The sequence below is a fragment of the Chlamydotis macqueenii genome, chromosome 14, assembly GCF_036417535.1.
Source record: "Chlamydotis macqueenii isolate bChlMac1 chromosome 14, bChlMac1.mat, whole genome shotgun sequence".
Taxonomy (NCBI): Eukaryota; Metazoa; Chordata; class Aves; order Otidiformes; family Otididae; genus Chlamydotis; species Chlamydotis macqueenii.
In genome coordinates, this window is record NC_141569.1 from 18,244,457 (window position 1) to 18,264,133 (window position 19,677).

Below are 19,677 nucleotides of genomic sequence, written 5' to 3' on the forward strand. Positions count from 1 at the left end.
CAGGGTTTTGGTAAAGCAGCTCCATTTTTTTTTTGTGAACACTGAAAATATTTCAGAGGTGTTGCATTTAACAGGCCAGAAAAAGGTGTGGCAAAGCCAGGAAAACCAACCTGCCTGATCACTTGGTGTGTCCTGCAAGGAAATGCAAAATAAAAAATAATAAAAAAAAGCTTGCTCTCATGAAAGACCCTCTTCCATAACCTTGTGCCTAATTTTGTGGAATGATTATTATTATTTTTTTTTTATGAAGCAGATTTTCTTCCAGATGAGACCAGGTTTCCGAGAGCAGTCTGTGTCTTTGTAAACATTTGAACTTGGGGGTCCCGTCGTTTTCACGCCAAAGCCAATGACAAATCCAATCTGTTTCTGCCAGAACCAGCTCTAAGAGTCTTTATGGGAAGAAACACAAAAATTGACATGTTTTATTAGCTCTTTCAGACTGCTCATCTCCTTCTGTTGTTTATTTGGGTGTTGCAGGTCTCCAGTATGTGCCTGATCCTCCTCGCAGTCTAAATTCTCTTTGCTTCTCCAGTCCCGTTGTGCCTTCCTCTCCTTATCACCCAACCCTTTTAAAAAATCGATAAGAAATTATTATATTGATATATATATATATATTTTAATCAGATGCGATGGCGATGAGGAGAATGACTGAATTCCAATGTTTGCCTTTCGGTACCTGCAGCAGCACCCCCAGACGCTGCCCACCCCCGGGGGGGGTCCCCCCTGTGTTTCCGGCGCTCAGGCAGGGATGCTCCAACACGGGATCCGTGCCCCAGGGGGACAGCGCTGTCCCTCTGTGTCCTCCCGAACCGCGAGTGGGTGACGCCGCGGGACGGTCCCACGGGGCCGCCGCCGCCCCCCTCCCCGCGTGCCCCGAGGGGGCGGTCCCGCCCTCCCTGTACAGGTGCCGGCGATTGGGTGGAATATGCAAATGCGGCGGTGACGTCAGGCGGCTCCGGCCCAGAGAGCAGAAATAGGGCCGGCCCGCCCCGCACCGCCGACTCGGCCGCCGCCGCTCCCGCCCCGCAACCGCCGTCCCGCCCCGTCCCTCGGCTCCGCTCCCCCTCCCCAGGTGAGTGCGGCGGGGGCAGCGCCCGCCCTTCCATCCCGCTACTGCGGGGGTTCCGTGCTGCCCCGCATCTCTGCGCGCCCGGCGGAGCGCTGCCATCCCCGACCGGGCTGAGGGGAGACCGCGCCGCGTCCCTCCGCGGGGCGCGCTGGGCGCCGGGGCGGCATCCGGATGCCGCGGCCGCGGGCTGGGCGCGGTAACAGGTGGGCACCCGGGGTGGGCTTGGCGGGTGCGACCCCCCCCCCCCCCCCGCCCTTCCCCGCTCCGCGTTCCGCAGCGTGTGGAGCAAGAGGCGGGGATGCCGCCCGTGGGGGTGGACGCGGCTCCCTCCCCTCCGCCGCGGAGTGCGGCGCGGGGAGCTGCGGTTCCCCCGCGCCGAAGAAGCTGCGGGGCTGCTGCCGACCGGGGCGCGTCCGGTCGCGATCGCGAGTGGGGCAGGCGCTTCCCTTCCGCGCCCCCTAGGTGGCGCTGTGGTGCCGGCGCCATGCGGAGCGCCCCGTCGGGCTGCGGGCGCTTTCGGGGGGCGTTCGCGACCGGCAGCTGGGAGGGATGGGGTTTTTTTAAAAATTTATTATTCTTTATAAGAGCTATCGAGCTCCCTTCCCAACTTGTCGAAAATCCTTCTGCGCGGTGGGAGTGACCGGTTTTGCGTGAGCGCTGGCTGCCGGATAACGGAGTGGGATGATGTGGGAGTTCTCTGAGCAAACCTGCGGGTGAAGTGTAGCAAAGTGTCCCCAAGGCCTGGAAACCAAAGGTTGTGTACCTGCGAGGTTTAGGAGCTTCTTGACAGTCCATCCCTGCTGGATTCCCAATTTTTTTTTCTGGGAAACATTGTTTTTTTTTTTTTTTTTTTTTGGAGGGTATAAAGATCAAATGAAATATTCATGTGTCTGCTTTTGCTCAAATGAAATGTCTGGTTTGTACTTAAAACATCACAGCTGATTCGCATGAGTTCTTAATGCATCCAAACTTCATGTGTTTAAGATACTGCAGGCAGCTGGCTGAACTGGTGATTTGGCTTTGTTCTGCCTCGCTGAGAGGTTATCTCAGAATGGATTTTTCTCCTTAATTTTATAGCTTAATTTTGTAGCACTCAACAAGAAATTATGGGCATCAGAATTATTCTGCAGGCCATAGAAATGCTGTTTAGATAAGGCTGAAGCAATTGGAACAGTTGATGGCAGAGGAGCTGAGGACCACGTTCTTATCTGGCGCTAATAGAACCCATTTATATAGCCGCAATGGTTTGGTCCGGGTGCTTTCCTTTTGCTGTAACAACAACCACAACTTCAGGTAATGAAGTTCAACCCCTTTCTTTCTAAGGTGAGGCTTGTTAGAAATTATTAAAAGCTATTCTCAACTATTATTTTTTCAATGCTAAAAAAATAAGCTGCAATTGAGGTAGCCCTGAAAATAAAACCAGTAACTGCTTTTGGCAAATTCTTTAATCATATTACGGTCACCATAGTTGAATTCTTAAAGCTTCTGTGTTGTGGAGGAAAAAGTTGTGGGCTCTCTGCAGCAATCTAGCTGTCTGACTGCTCATACTGCATGTCACAGAAGTGCTTTAAACAATTTCTGTTGGTCTCCACTCAGATGGCTACTGTGATTATTCCCATTCCTTTCTCAAGGTGACCTTTTGTTCTTGAGCAGCTCTCAAACCTGTGCCCTAAAACCTGCGCTTGTATCTTTGGCTCGCATCTGCTTGCTGTTATTCCTCTTCCTTCAGGGGTGTTGCACTGATGTTCTTGTGAGCTGAGGCTCTCCCTGTGCATCGGTGTCTGCGCAGACCCATCCCAGCTCAGGCTGGGCGTTCTGTGGTTACTGGGGCCGCAAGAGCATCTGCGGGGCTTGGCTGCCATGCATGTTCCTGCCGGGCTGGGCGGTCGCGTTTTGAGGTCCTTCAGATAGCGGTGTGTGACACGGCGCTGCTGTCGTAGTGCTTCTTGGTGAAGCGGTGCCAGCTGCAAGGAAGGCTGTGAAGCGCTGCTCTAGCTTGGAGGAAGAAACTGCAACCTTTAGGTAAATTTCCAGGCTTTGTGTACTTTAACGTAATGGCTGAAATTCCTTGGAAAGTAATTCCCCTGAAACCAAAGGAGATGCTGCAAGTGGCTGTGATGCTCAACTTTGTTTACTTTAAAATAGTCTGGTTTAATTCTAGGGTCTGTATTACAGTTACCCATTTCTGCATTACACAGTAGATTGAAATTTGTCTATTTGCTCACGTGCATTGCTGAGAGCCGGTGTGCGATAGACTCCCTGCCGCCCCCAGCTCTTGAGAGACTTCTAGTGTTTACCCACAAATGTTGTTCATTTATTTTTTTTTTTCTTTTGAATACAACTGCTTGTTTTACGCAGACATTTCCATACACAAGCTTTGATTTATCTTGGCAGTGATGTCTGTAGAGGCTCACACCGTGCAGATCTGTCCCTCATCCTAGTGAGGAAAGGAAACAGGTAGTAAGAGTTGTCCGAGTTTACAGCGGTGTTCTGGACCTGTTCAATCAATTTGAATTTTTCTGACTTCAGGGAACTTTAGACCGCGATCCAGTGGCTGTATTGCATGACGCAGCTGCAGAGCAGATTCTGGAAGGAGCAGAGTCTCCCCTGAGCTCAGGGCAAGGCGATGCTGAGCTATGGGTTAGGATGCCAGGTGATGGGAAAATGCTGTACGGCTTCAGAGTTAACCCTCGCTTGATATTTATGGTGCAGATTTGTTGCTTGGTTTAGGCTATTCTGCTATATAATGTGTAATTTGTGTGTCCTCCTCTTGTTATGAGTGAGAGCAATTAGTGTACTGTCAGCCAGTATGCAATAAAGATAAGTGATTTCTAAACTGTCTGGAGAAGGATGCTCAATGAATTCCGTTTATAAAACACCCAGAGTTTCTAGTAGGTAGAGGCTGCCCTTTCAGTTTCAGCAGTGTTACGGGCATCCTCGTCTAAATCCCATCATGGTTTGTAGCAGTTGGGTATTTACTAAATATACATTAAACCAGCTAGTGCCCTGTTCTGCTCTAGGACGGTAATTTCCAGCAGCACATGAGTCAGAGGTGTCTAGAGCTGCAGAGTGAAGTGGTTATATTTGCTGTGAAGGTATCAACTGAGCATACAAAATAATGTAAAAAACGTGGGAAATGGTGTGCAAGAGCAATTCATAATGTAACAATGCACTTGTCGCTTATTGACTTTGCTTTATTAAACATTTATTTGTAGCCCCAGTAATGCTACATCTGAGGCTTCTAATTGGAATTTAGAAAGCCTAATAAATTTTGATTTCATCCTGAGTGCTCTCAGTCTGGGTTGTTTACGTTAGCGCTGAGAAGAAGCTGTGTGTGAACTCTCTGGGTGCGCGTTGTGTTAACAGTGTGTCAGCCGAGACCGACTCAGCGCTGGTGTAAATGGTCCTGGCTCCAAAATTAACGTGACGCACCGAGACTCGTGTACCCTGCAGCAAATACACGGCATGAAAACACCATAAAACGAGTCCTGTTCTGGCAAGGTATGTCATGGTGACTTAATTCAGCCAGGCTTTGTTTTGCCATTAGCAGGTACCGTGCCTCGTTAATGTATATTGCTCAGACCAAGCAGCGACCTGTCACATGCTATAGAAATGCCATCGCTTGCTTCATTAACTGGTCATTATGCTTCATTAGGGGTCTGCGTTAGCATCCTCTGCAGCTGCCGTGAAAGGTCAAAGCTTCCTTCGGGTACCGCGGAAGTGGTACCAGGCCGGGAGGCTCCTTTGGTATTTTTATTGTGAAAAGCAGTGGTGTGATCTGGTGTCCTGTTCCCAAAAAAAAAAGTTCAAATGGAGTACAGAGTTCTCCTGGCTGAGCTTGTGGGGCTATGCGTGTGTGACACACACAGCAGTTCCATCTGACAACTAACTGCATTGGTTTTTCTTCCAAATTAGAATCCCAGAATGGTTTGGGTGGGCAGGGACCGTTAAAGCCCACCCAGTCCACCTCCCCTGCAAAAAGCAGGGACATCTCCAACCAGATCAGGTTGCTCAGAGCCCCATTCCAACCTGGCCTGGAATGTTTCCAGGGAATTCATTCAGAAAGCCATAAAAGGCAAGAAGTGGACGCTATTGTGGTGGAAATCCTTGCTTGCATCTTCCCAGTCTCCCACTGCTGGTGCGGGGCTGTGGTGGGGCACTGCCAGGGAGACGGTGCTGTTCTTAAGTAGGATGTGTCTGGGAGGGGTTGGAAATGTCTCTATTTGGGACAGAGGCAAATGAGTAGAGAAATTGTAGTACCAGGTGGAGCTCACCTCCGTGGGGGTTGGAGGGACACATCAGCCCTCCTCACCACAGCGTTTGTTTCAGGTCTTGAACGTTTTAGTGGGTTTGGTAACCATCTGGGCAGGGCTGGATCTGCTCCAGGCAGTGTCATCCTCTGAACATGATAATTTTCTGGAATATCATTACTGGAAGCCTCCAGTGGTCACAGAAACGAATGTGGGTGTTTGGGGCTTTCCTGAAGATCTGCTGAGGGTACAAGTGTGTGTCCCTGATGATGAGTGGCACTGTGCTGCTAGGGATTATGGAGGTGGGATAAAGTCACCCTCTGGTTTCTACAGTACCATAATATTGTGTTTTGATGTGGTTTGCTCTTGGCCGCAGTAGTTGGATTTAGAAACCCCAGAGCTCTGGGTCTGCAGGTGCTACGTGGGAACATGTCCTGTGGAGGATAGTTTTGGGGTAAATGTTGCACTGTGGAAATTCATTGCCAATATGCTGATGGGTGCAAAACAGGAAAAATCAGCGTTTTGCTGCTTGTGGTGTGGGGGTCTGCAAAGCTCCGTCTGCACTGGCTGAGTGTGGGTGGGTGCCGTCAGCTGCAGCTTCTGCCGCGTTACTGAATCTGCGCTGGGTTTTGTGGCGAGATGACTGTTTCATGACTGTTTTCTCAATTTCAACAGACGTGAAATGATGACATCAAGAAGCTTCTGGCTCTCTCTTGTATTGCTTGGGGTTTTCCCATCGGTCGCGAGGGGATGGATGGACGCGGACAGGAGCAGAAGGCTGTACGCAGACGTGGGGAGGCTGCATCAAGAGGTACTGTACATCATCCTCTGCTGCAGCTGCAACTCTTGGGTTTCTGGTTTTGCGCGGTGTTCAGGCTTTTCTGTACTGTGAAAATGGAAAACAAGTGAGGACTCATCCATGTGTATTTGTATTAAACACTTGCTGAGGAGGTCAGCGAAAGAGCAGCGATTGGGTACAAACTGTGAAGCAGAAGCTTTTACATTTTTTGGGGGTATATTGACATCATTCTGGGAGTGTAAATAGTGCCTCTGGCCATTGTGGGGATGCAGTCCTTGCCCTAAAAGCTTTATGGTATGCTTTGTCCTGGGGCTGCTGGGACCAGTGAAACTAAATTTAATAAGCAAACTTTGTCCTGGCTCTTCATTTGGGTCACTGGGCCTTCAGGTGAAACCTGAAAAAAGTCCTTTTGCTGCTTAAAAGCCCCCAAACCGAGCCACAGGTGGCTGAGAGAACCAGCAAGTTACTGGCCGGAGTGTTTCCCTCCTGACTTTCTGATACCAAACCCCTGTGAAGCACAAAGTAATGGGAAAGGGAGCGTGGTGGCTGTAGGAAGGGACGGTGATATTGACCCAGCTGGAGAGGAGCATCCCTGATGCCAGGCTTGCTGGAAGGTGGGGCTCCTGATGCGTTCGCGCAGGACAGTAATGGACTTGTCAGCCTTCCATCCCTGGGCTTGTGGGAGTGGAGAAGCGCTGAGGGTGGGTGGGCTCAGATTTTCTCGTGTCTGAGGCTGAGGCATGCAAGTAAGGCTATAAAAATCTAGAAGTGTGACTTTCATTAAAAGAAAATGATGAATGCTGAAACAATTTTAGTTACTTAATTAGTTCCTGGTTATCGTAGGTTTGCTAAATGATTGCTCAAACGCCTGAACAGTAGGAGATGGTGGTGGAGGCAAGGGAAAGGATACTCTGGTATTTTTTAACTGCCGTTGCCTGGAACGCTTCCCCCCCGGCAGACACATTAGTCGAAGCCAGGCTGATGATGAGCCCTTGATGGATTCACGCTGCAATTGGATCTGTTTAAGCCGCAGGATTTTGCTCTACTTGGAGAATCCTGTTTCTCCCAGTCACATCCCATCTACAAGTACTCGCGGTTGCGTGCATTATTTCAAGAAAGCAGTTTAAGTCAATCAAAAAGATGCTTTTCACTGCTCAGTAGGACTTGGAAATAGTTTCAGTGGGGTTGGAGATTCTGCGGTCCTGAGTTCTTTCAGGTGTGCTTCTTCTATGAGGTGTCCATCCTCTGTTCTGTAAATGTGAAGAAAAACAGTTCCACTCCACACCTCCGCTGTTATTTTGGTGCTGTGTAGACTCAGGCTATCAAACATGCTCTTGCATTGTCTCAGATCACTTTTGCTTTTATATTAAAAATAATTCAATATTTTGCATTTAAAAAAGATCTCGTTCTTCACTAATGTGTGTTAGTTTTTGATATTTCTGGAAAAGTTACTCTGAGGAATTAAATTCATTACTCAAAGGATTTACTTTAACATAAATTGTAGAACTATTATACTGCTTGAAAGACACTAATTCATTTGATCTTCCTCTAAAAACCATGAAGTTGTTGTAGCAATTACTTGATCTTGCTTGAGGTGAAAGGATCTAACCTAGAAACGCGTTTGTTCAGATTTGCACAGAATTTATAACAAGTGTGAATATTAAAAAATTTTAATGTATAAATATTGCAGTTAAAACGGCTTCAAGGGATGTAAGTTATAACGCAGATTTGTTTAAAAAGTACCTGTACAGAAAGCTTGTTCCACAAGAAATAGCGTTTATGTGGTGTGGCACCAAACACCAAGATGAAGCTGGAGTGCTGAACGTAGCTTTCGGGTAGGTCAGTGAGATTGAGATAAGTGCTATTTTATCTCAGAAGGTGTTTATTTTCTCTTTCGGGAGATAGTTTAGCCATAATATCTTTTGAATAATAAAAATCACCTGAAATCCTCTCCTCTCCTAGTCATTTTGGGTTTTGCTCAGTTTGGAGCACCTTATTCGTGACGAGTTTGTTAGCTACCGATTTAATGGTTTGATGAATATGTAATTCCATTAACATGTGTTTAAAACATTGAATGGTAAATAGAAAAGCTCCTAGCAATTCACTAAAATCACTTTAAAAATGTGTAAAGGGTTAATTTACAGGTCAAATAATTTGAAGTGTGCTCTGATCTAAAATTCCTATGAACTTCATCAAAGCAAATACTTGGGTATGGGTCGCTGACCTTCACTAATACTGGTTCTGATCTGCATAGGAACAAGTTTACTGAATCAAAAACATTGCTTAATTTATGTTCAGATTGCTAAATCAATTTCTTCATGGTCTGTGATGGAATTATTGCAGTCATGCTTTGCATTTATAAAGGAAAAATAAATTTTGAGGCCGTAGACTGCTACAGCCCTTCTGCATCAGAAACGGGCTCTAACACAGCAATGGTGTCTGTTTTCGTGATGCCTTCCACATCTCAAATTTATGGGGTGTTCCTGAGAAGAGGTTTGTCTTCAGAAATATTTTTAGAATCAGAATAGTTAATAAACATGTACATGCAGTGTGAAATTCTTTGGATGTAAAATTGAATTAAAATAGAAAAGCTAATCTAAAAAAAAAAAAAAGGACAAAGTATTTAACTGAAAAGCTGCAACTTGCCTGGTCCATATTAATTCTGGAGAATATTGTTGTCACTTTTTCATGGTGAAACTTCTCATAGGCTGGTTCCAGAGGGTACTGGTAAGCTCTTGAGGCTTCTGGATGTTGCCCATGAACTCCTGTGGAGGTAGGAGGTCCCAGGGCTGAACCATCATGGGACAAACTCCTATTGCGTGTAATGTATGCCAAGATACCTTCTCCTGTTCCCGGCTACGTGCCGGGGCCAGGTTGAATTTGCCGTGGTTCTTGGGGCAGGTTTGTCATCTCCTGAGCCCACAGAGCAGTGCTGCGGGTCTTCACCAGCTCTGCCAGGAGTGGGTCTGCCGTCTGCTGCAGGGAGAAGCTGTGTCCCTGGGGAGGCTTCTCTGGCGCAGAGCTCACAGGCGATGCTCCACGTGCTCCGCGAGTACCAGTGGCTCTCGCGGATCCAAGCGCTGGCACGTTTGCTTTTCCCTCCCAGCATGCTGCAATATGTTCGCGCCTCGCTGGTGTGGCATTGTGTCCTTTACCTTGCTCCTTACTGGGAGCAGGCGGCTCTGTTGGTGTCTGACATGGGCTGTGACGGCACAGTTCGAGGGGTGAACTAGACAACCTGTGCCAATGAGTTCCCTGATCACTTGCCTGCGATGATGTTCATCACCTTATCTGGCTTATGCCTTAAATTGTATCACCAGTCTCCAAGTATCGTGTGAAGCAATACCAACACTTATTTTTATGCTGATGGGTGTAGCAAACACAAAAATTTCTTTAAGGTACCATAAACTTACTGGCATTTGGAAGGTGTTGGCTGTGTAGGATACCCATCGTTTTACTCGTTCATTAGTTATTACTTGCAGGAGACCTGAACTGCTTAAAATCTCCGTGTAATAAATGTCACCTTAGCCTTCGCTGTGACTGCAAACACTGGGTCCTACCAGCCCTTCAGTGCCATCCTGCACGGCTGGGGCATCCCTCTGGAGCCCGCGCACAGCCTCAACTGCACTTGTCTAGGAGTATCAATTACTGCAGAAATTCCTAATTATCCTCAGATTCTGAAGTGTTGCTGCACTTACTGCTGTAGCTGAAGACCACAGTTGGTTATTCAAATGTCATGGGGATGATTTTGTGCTCCTTCTCCCAGCAAAGTCGTGTTTCCTGATCTGACAGACTATGAAAGGAGTGCTTTGGGAAGGAAGGCACAAAACTGCAAAGGCTCTTGGTAAAAGCTTTTGCTTATAATTCAGAGGCATAATTTCAGAGCATGAGCTTGGAATAAGACAGGCACAGTGTATCAGTTTTATATGCAGTTGAAGATCTAATATCCTGGAATTTATTTTAAAAATTATTATTAGTAATGTATTCTCTGCCATGTGTGTAAGTTTGGAGAAAGGAAGGTAAGAAGCAGATTTGAGTTAAAATCTGTACTGGGCTACCGCCTGCTCCTGTTTTAGACGTTAATGAAGGTTACGAAGGAGACAAGACTTAGATTTATTTTTGTATCACTTTGGTACGTACTGGCAGTTCGCTCCTTACCTGTTTATGTGGTGTCTCTAACAAGCTGTGACTGCTCTTTGTTCTAACTCTTACCTAGTGTCTTATCTCTGTGGAGATGAGAAGGTTTTGCCCGAGGTGCTGGTTATCAGAGCATCTGCAGTTCAAGGTGCTGTGGGATGTTCTCGTGGTGTTTGGATGCACACACTGGGGTCCTTCCTCTGCATCCCCAAACCCCACCTACCCCCTCCTGTCTGGTGGGAGAGTTTAATAAATGCTTTATCTTATGGGAGGTGGCCAGGGGGCTTAAGTGCCGTGTGTTATGAGATGCTGTTATGCTTGAAGTGCTAGAAAATGTGGATGTCGGGTCACTGGGAAGAAGGCAGGCACTGTGTGCTTGAGTAACAGCATAGAACTGGAAGAACTTTAGGGAGATGGTTGTGGTTCAGTAGGGAGTGTCAGGGACTGGCAGGATGCATCTACAGCTCAGCAGAAAGAAGTCCCTTACAGAACCAAAATCCTACTTCCTTTATTTTATTTTTTTTTTAACTTCTGGTGTGATGCAGCGTGCAATACCTCTCAGTGGTCCTGCCCTGCCCAGCCTGCTGGGAGCTGTCACCTTCCAGCCAACTGGGACCACTGGCTGCTGCAGGGGAGCCCTCCCTCCAGTTTGGGAGCCGCCTTGGATGCGAATGACCTTGAATTTTGGTGGTGCGGCTGGAGGTGGGTAGTGCTTGGATGCTGTGAAAAATCCTACCTAGGTGGGGCAATGCTGACATATTCCTGAGGCAGAGTAAGACCAGAGTAAAACATCTTGCAAATAAAAAAAGAAAATCAAGACAATTTTAACTTGGCTATGATGTGTGTTGTAGTTCAGAGGGTTACATTTTCTGATATTCTGTTCAGAAGCTACTTAACCATGAAAGACTAAATATTGACTGGTTTGTTTTTTTTTCCAATCTAGCATATCTTCCCTTCAAAAAAAAAAAAGCCTGTAGCAGTACTTTTTAAAGGGAGACAGTTCCACTTAAGGTACTTCCTACTATCAAGCAGGGGAATTGTTAGGATTTTTTTTAATTAGAAAGGGTACATCTGCAAACTTGGGGTTTCTAAAACAGGCATCCCATAAGCTTCCCTATGACAATGTGGAACTTCATGGAGCCATGCCTGTGCTTCTCGTCTCAAGTCCAGAAATAGTAGTAAGTAAAATCAGAGATGCAGCAATTATCTCAATTAGCTACCGTATGGGTGAGCAGATGATGCTCTGTCGTGTGAGACAGCAGAGCTTCTCTCAATGTTTATACCAGACAAGACAAATCTAAATTGCCAGTGTCTGTACTGACAGCAAGCTTTCTCTAAACAGTAGTGTGTGATTTCTTTTTTTCCTCGTGCCTGCTCAAAAAAAAAGTGGATATTCTATGCCTCATTAGCATCTTTTTTTTTAATATTCCCTGTTCATAGCTGTAAACAGAAAATCCTGATTGTCAAACTAAGCCGTGTATTAGTCATAACCACCGCAAACGCTACAACCTGCTCGCGGAGTGTTTCACCTAGCTTGGATGGCTGTGTCATTTTCTTGACTTCTTACTGGAGATAAGGAAAAGCATGGGGGAAAAAAAAATAAAAATCCCTGGGATAATAATCTATTAATAGGAACAGCCACTTTATTAATTTGCTAAATGAATCGGGGCTGTATATTTAGAAATGGTACTGCAGTTAGGCTGATCCTGAGAGCAGGTCCCTGGAGATTTGGTGCAGCGGTAACATCTGATTTAGTGATAGACCCAGCGTGAGCCCAGCTGCAGGGGCTGGGTTTGATTTATCCCCTTGCACAAGCACTGCAGTCTCTCCCACAAAATACGAGGGTTGCTGCAGTCCAGTGGTGCAGGCGACTTGGGGATCTGAAATGTGTTCTTCTGCGTCTCCCATCTGCTGCATTAATTGGTTTTGGCAGGGTCCCCTATGTTAACCTTTGCTTATAAAAACCTCATTTTGACTAAATCTGCATCTGTATTAAACGGCAGAAGACCAAAAACACTGGAAGGTTATCCTATGAATTGCTGTAGTGAAGGGCAATTGGGACCTGTTTGGTATGTTCAGCATCATTACACTTGTGGGATTGGAGGCTTCTGACAAAAAGAGGATGGCAAATGCACAGCCATGAAAAAAAAGAAAAAATTCTAAATACTGGTCTGCAAGTAGAGGAAGCTGGGAAAGAAAGAGAGCTACAAAGAGACACCAAACTACAGAGATCTGCGCCTTAAAATACTACACTGAGCTATTGCTTGGTGATTCCTGCTTGCGATGTGCCTCTGCACATCTGGATTGTAGGCACTCATCCTCTGGCTTTAGTCAAAGGAAAACTGGAAAGAAATAGCAGGTGGGAGCCAGTCTTGCCTGATTTCAGGACTAATTGTGACTGTTTAACTTTGCAAAGCGTGCTCACTTTTCTCTTCAAATTAGAATGTAGGAAATCGCGTGTGGCTACGCGTGGATGTGCAGAGACAGAAGGAAGAACAACTGTTACAGAACAATCGGGAAACAGTCCTTTTCCCACCCTGTTGGTAGGTTGTCTATGTGCACTGCCCATCACTTATGAGCGAAGTATAAAGTTGTGTGCAGCTGCTGTAATTTCTAGCAGTGCTAGGCTCTGCATGCATTTCAGAGCAGTATTTTAGGGAAGGAGCTTTGTCCCACACTTCATCTCTTTTTGTCCCTCTTGTGCCTTCTAAACCCAAGCGTGCGGCACAAATATGTCCTGCCAAGCATATGACAAAGCGTGCGTGGCTGTGATTGTTGTCAAACCGTGGGCAATTTTAGTATTAGGTGGGCATATTTTTAAGACTGCTAAGGGTGTGTATTATGCTCTTCACCTTAATGTCTTGTCCACAGGTGTAGGATCCAGGTTAACCGATTGCTTCTAATCATGCACAGCGGCTTCTGCGGATGGGATTTTACACACGCATCAAGCAGTTGGAAATTCTAGATACCTAATGGCACTTTTAACCTGCCTAATATGACCTGCCTCAGGGCTGGACTCTCATTTTTCTAGAGGAGAACTTCAAAGGCAGCTTGTTTGTGTGTCTGCATCTTGTCCCCAATCCCACGGGTGCATTAAAGCTTTGGGGATGCTCTGCTTCCAGCAGACAGTCCTGGGTTAGCTTTGTTTGAGTGACCTCCCCTTGCTGGTGCTGCAATAATTTTGTGTAATTAGAGCATCCACGTGACTGTTCTGCCTCCTCGTTCCTTGGCTGGAGAGAATACATGGATGCTGTTAATGGAGATGGCCCTTGAGGGGTGGAAATTCGATTTCTATGTGACAGGTCCCCAGAGTCTGTACAGCGATTTCTTGGGCTTCATAGATCAGTATCTCCCAAATAATAAATTAGCCCTTCAGTCTTGCCTGTAGTTATAAAGCTGAGAGGAACATACATGTGGTCCTTCCTCTCCTCCTCTTTACGTGAATACAGCTCTAATGAGTGAAAACGATCAACTGCTGGTTTGCATTGGGGTAAAAAAGGGACTCTGAAGTGATCTTAACAAAGAAATTGGTATTTAGTGTGGATGAGTTTGCTCAAGTGCAAGAGAATTGAAGCCAAATCTTCTGTTATTTAAGAGTGGGGGAAAAAAAAAAAACAAACCCCAAAACACCCAACCCCGTGAATTCAGTGGGGACTGAAGTAAAATACAATATTTGAGAAGGAGAACTACTCTGAAGTGTTTTGGTGGAAGTCAGCGCCTGGGCGAGGAGGTGCTGTGCGCTCCCTGCGAACAGTGTGATGCTCCCTTTTCCCACAGAGCTGGGAGATGAGGGGCCTCCCGCTTCCCTGCAGCAGGGCTTGATGGGGAGCAGAGGGCATTGCTGTGCTGGATACTGCACAGTATGCTCTTTGTGGGTGTGTGGGACAAACGGAAATGGGTTTTTATACAGAAGTGTTTAGAGGTTTCATTGACACGGATAGCAAACAACTTGAAAGCGGTTTTGCTGCTTGGATCTTTCACCAACGACTGTCCGTAAATCAGTTTGCAGCACTTTGGCCACCAAGCACCGTACTACGTTGTGTATTCCCTCCATGTCGTTGTATTTTAATGCTGCACAGTGAAGTTCCCTCTGCCCTGCGTTAGTTCTGAATGAAGCCTGATTCTTCATTCCAGAAGTGCTCTGCTCGTCTGTGGGCCTGTGATTCAGTATTAATCAGGAGCCCGGGACACAAACTGGCTATTATGTCTTGGCAGGACATATAGATGCTGTCTCCTGAAAGGCTGGCATTCCTGGCATTCCCTTTTTGTGAGAGCAGAAGAGAGCTTTGTGCAGAAGAGTTGTTAAATCGCTCGGTGTTCACGGAGGTGTTTGATGTGCAATGCAGCATCTACGTGGGAATGAAGCTGGGTGGTTGTGGGTATTTAGTATTTTTGATTTTTATGTTTATTTTTCTCTCCTAATCCAGGTAGGATTAGTAATTGTACTTGATGATGCAATATCCGCTCCCATGCGCTGACACTGGGTTGGTTGGTCTTTCAGAGACGCGTTTTTTCGGTAGCTATGTGTCTGGTGAAGAGCAATACCGGACCAAACATACAACATCTATTTCCATGTAACAATGATGAGGCACTTCGGATAGAGAACAGAGGCCTTTTATTCTACGTTCAATTAGCTAACATTAAAAAAGAGGAAAATGGGTAGTAAAAGCGACCCTTGACAAATAAAATTGTATTGCATTAATGAAAAGCTATTTAAATGGTGTTCATGAAGAAGCTTTCTAGAAGGAGTGAGAAATCTGAAACAAATTTTTCCCTTCAAAATATATGATTTATGGTCTGATAAAATTAGATTTTTAGTTAAAGGAATTTGCAATCATTAAGTGATGCCCATGAAATAAGTCTCATTTATAACCATCTGCTTTATGGCCTCTGCAGAAAAGTATTCCTTGGGCAATGCATCCGAGAACTTCAGTGTCATTTTTATCAAAATAGTTTGGTTCTCTACTAGTAACACTATTAAAACCTCCGTGAAATTTTGTTGTTTTTTTTTTTTTCACTTGATAGCGGTATCTTATACTTCAAAGAAAGGGTGATGACTACTCTTTGTGAAGAGATTGCCCAAGTCATGGCGTGCAGCGTGGTGCCTGTGGCCAGGTTTGCTGGTGATGTCCTAGTGGTGTATTAGATCACTAATAGAAAGGTCGTATGTTCAACATGCCCTCAAGGAGAAAAACTAGCGTAGTTTCTTCTCTTCTGTGCTACAGAAGAGAGAAATGGTTCGGCTGAGGCAAACTAAGAAAAATTGGAGTCCTTGCCATAGTTTCACTTTCCTAGAGGGACCGAAACCACCGTTGTGTCTCTACCGGGAGCTGATGCCTTTTTGTGGCTGCTCCTTAAGCCCTGCCATGGTGGCCAGGTATTTTTCCCATTTCCCATTTTTCTATTTTTCTGGAATGCTGAGTGTTCTCGATGCCACCGGTCTTTTCTCCATGGATGGGGATGTTTTGGAGGGCAGAGCAAGTGCTCCAAGGTAATGAGAAGTGATGTCTTGCAGCCTGACCCCACCTTCTCCCATTGCATTTCTAACAAGCTTTTCCTCTGTATCCTGCGTCTGGATTTGGGGTAGTTTACATTCATTACAGCTTATTATAAAAAGGGAATAGAGTAAAAGAAGGGAAACTTTGAAGACCATCCTTTGTTTTTTCCATGATGTCTATGCAGTTCCTTTCATGCAAACACCAAAAGGATATTTAATACAAGAGAGCTGACACTTGAATTCTTTTTTTATAGTGTGATTGTCTTTTTTTCGTTTGATCAATGTAATAGTTGTAATTAGTTTTAGTGTTTTTAAGCTTTTGAACTGCAGAGAATTCAAACAGCTTGTTAAAGTGAGGGACTCCAGGGGACCTTTAAAAGCACTCCTCCCTTTTGCATATATTACACGTACGCGGGTTTAATGGTAGCAGCCTGTATCTGGATTTTTTTATCCTGCGCCCCACCTCTCAAACTAATATTTTGAAAAGCTCCGAGAGGTCCCTGGAGTATAGCTGTCTACACAGCTCAGAGCTTTGCTGCCTAAAGAGGATAAACGCTTTGAAGTCTGTGTTAATCCTGAATGCCATTTTATGTCTTTCTGAAGATCACTGAGGCAGCATCCTGCGGGGAATAATGACTTCGGTTTTTTTATAAGCAAATACCCTTTTTTTTTTTTTCTTGTTTACTCCCCTCCGTTTAGTTGGAGGGTGCTGAGGAGACCATTCCTGCTGTTCTGATCCTTCTTGATTTTAGTGAAAGCGTTGTTTTGGAGGAAGGCAGCTCACTGGTCACTTGTAGAAAGAGAATCAGCATCTGTTGCCTACACAACTGGTGCCAAAGGACCGAGTATGAGTGGAGCTGGGCCAGGCAGTGATGTGACTTGGTTCCTTGGCCGGAGGAGCCTGGCGTGTCCCGTCCCATCCTGGGACCATGCTGGGGTCTGGGGAACAGGGCAGGAGGCAGAAGGAGCGTTTCTGTAGGCATAAATGAGTGAGTACGACACTGTGGGGTGTGTGTAATAGTGTCATTGACAATATTTATTTCTATTTATTTCTGTCTTCTCTCACTCACAGCACTATACTTTACTTCCCCTTGTCTAAACTTGGTCTGCTTTATTTTTGGGAAAAAGTGAAAAAGTACAAATAAAACTGTAATAAGCATCAGGTGGGGCAGAAAGCTCGGGTGTCTGGGGAGGCCGTGTGTTATCTGCCTATCAAAAGGAGGAGAGGAACAAATCCATTTTAATATCCGATAAACAAACATCGGAGAACAGTGAGTGCTGAGGGAATGAACTGAGGTTAAACAAGGCACGTAGGTGAAAATTATGGGGTTTTGGCAGGGGGCTGGAGAGCTGGCTCCTCTCCCCTGTGTGGTGGTACTGTGGAGGAGATGGTGCTGGGGACTGACGGCACTTGGGGGTCTTCCAGCTTCAAGTTTGCACGCAGTGGGATTTGTCCCACATCATCCATGCGTGGGCACTGTCCAGGTCAATGTGACTCCAGGCAAGATGGTCTTTGAGAGTCCTCCCTGATTCCACTGTTTTTAATACTGGTTGCAAGGAGTAACTTGAATGATGGAAATTATAAATATTTGTAATTAACCCTTAAAGAATGTTACTGCTTGGAATTAAATATTTATTCCTATGGAGTCTCACCATTAGTGTTGTCTGGGAACACAATACCCTCTGAGACTTCATGCAAGGTCTTTTAAAAAGAAGTTTCTCCCTTAGAGATGATAGAGATGATGCTTTGCAAGAAATAGGGCAAATGATGTAGGTGTGCAAAGGCTGAAATGAGCCTTCGGCTCTAAGCATGGGTAGTCAGATTGCTTTGAAATTATTCAGATATTTGAATAAGGCTCTGCTAAAAATATCTGTAATGCCTCCTCCCTCCTCAAGCCTAAATCCTTGGTAGAGTAATAACCCTCCTAGCTTCTCCCTTTTAACATCGATAGAGGAAAAAAAATAAATCTATTTTAAAGATGCTGTGCTCTACTGTGTAACTTATCACAGAATGAATCATTTTAGGTGATATATTGATCTATCAACTATTTATGGATAAACTGAAATATATGCTTGTAATTACTACTCAGTTATTGTGTAGAGCTTCATAGATGCTTCTCTGGGACAATAACTAATGTTTTTAGGGGGTTCTGTTCATGCTGCCTTTGAACAATTCTTGTATTTAAAAAAAAAAAAGCCACAAAAAAAATTCTCTTTTTCCTTATAGGACTCCAGAAGGTTTGAAGCTACAAGAAGAAAAGGTAGGAAGAAAAATACAGTTTTCTTTCTGTGTGTGTTGGTGCCGAGTATTCTTGCAGTAACTTTTAAAAACAAGTGTGAGTTTACGCACTCGAAAGAGCGTACTGCTGTGGGATGTCAAAGAGGCTGCCTCCTAACGCTCGCCTGACAGTTTTTAGTGTTGCAAATTGTAGATTTTTTTTTTTTTAGTGAAAAGTTGCTCTTTCAGGACAGAACTGAATTATAGCGTTGGGGATGCAAGTCAAGGTTTGCTGGGTGCTGGCAGAAGATCTAAGTTCTGACCCTGGAGCATTTCAGGAAGGAAGAAGGTTCAGACAAGGCTTTCCATGCATCAGCACACCACGAATCCACCCGAAGATGCAGCAGTGTTACATGCGAGCCGTGCTGGTGCCCGGAGCTCAGATCCTGCTCCTGTAAATTCTTCTGCATCGGTAACTAATTGGCTGCTGCCACGAGTGGCTCTTTGATGGTTCCTGGCAGCTGGGTGAGAATTGGTTATCAAAGAGCTCATTCTGTTTGTCATTAATTTTGATTTGGTTTAGCAGATGTTTTCTGGATCAGGCAGTTGCTTGCCTCATCTGTCTCGGTAGAACGTGAAGCGGGTGGCACTCCTCATCAACAGATTAATGCATTCCCCCATTTTGTTCCTGTAGCTTCTTCAGTTGCTTTAGGCGTCCCATATGTTGGGAAGAGGTTGTACCAACCACTGTTTTACTGCATGAATGAAAAAGGTCAAGTCCGAGGGTAACCTGTTATCTGGGCAAATATTTTGCTTTTGGGTTCTTTGTGTGTGTTTTTCTTCTTTCTGCAAGTCTAAAGCGGCAGAGAGCCTCGAATAAATTAAATATATGGCTGTTGCTAAAGGTGAAATCTGTTTGGCTCAGGTTTCCAGCCTGTGTTGTGTGTTTGGTCAAACTTCTGCCACTCTTCATGAAGAAATTCAGTTTTATTTGACTTCCCTTGATGTCAGACTGAGGAGGGCTCGTGGATGGTTCAAGGTTGCTGTGAGATGCAGAATTGCATCTTGGCATCCTGGATGTGGAGACATTCCAGTCATGCTCTAGCTGTGGAGTTTGTGGTACATTTCATTATAGACATGGAAGCTGAATCCGGTCTTGTGGAAAATGGACTTTGTGAATAGAATTTTGTGGAAGTATCTCTGGTCCTGTTTCAGATATGATTTGGGTCTCCAAAGTTGACTTCCCAGTGAAAGTGACCAGTGCCTACAAGAACGTAAATATAGCCATTTCTGAAAGCAGGACTGTGTTTATGTATCGTGTGGGTGCTTGGAAAGTGTTACTTCAGAGCAATGACTGGATTTTGAGATCAATGTCTCTAGGCACCAAATTTCCAGGCTCAGACTTTCTGATTTCTGATTGCCTTCACAGGATGGGTGAGACTTGACTTCCATTTGGAGGGGTGAAACCGTACCTTTTTTTCAGAAATTAATTGAATATAATGAACTTTTCTGACAGAAAGCTTCTTAGATCCATGGACAGAGTGGAGAGAAGGGGATGGTAGCTGAGGAGTTAAGATCTACAGATAGATTTGGCTTATGCCCAGCAACGCAATCTGTTAATGATCAAGTCTGAAGAACTGCAAACTCCTCGGAAGTCAAGAAGAAAATGCTAACAAACATGGTAAATGCATCTTGGTCACAAAAGCC

At 45.3% G+C, this 19,677-nt stretch overlaps 1 protein-coding gene across 1 annotated transcript in view; it reads left to right on the plus strand.

Annotated features, from left to right (window-relative positions):
• The first annotated feature begins 1,231 nt into the window (after nt 1-1,231).
• The window catches only part of FSTL4 (follistatin like 4), a 220,597-nt gene continuing 202,151 nt past the window's right edge, over nt 1,232-19,677 (plus strand). Inside the window, exons 1-3 of the mRNA XM_086758856.1 lie at nt 1,232-1,272; nt 5,995-6,130; nt 17,980-18,013. Of these exons, the coding sequence (XP_086614982.1) occupies nt 1,241-1,272; nt 5,995-6,130; nt 17,980-18,013 (202 nt within the window). The 5' untranslated portion in view covers nt 1,232-1,240. The remainder of the gene's footprint in view (nt 1,273-5,994; nt 6,131-17,979; nt 18,014-19,677) is intronic.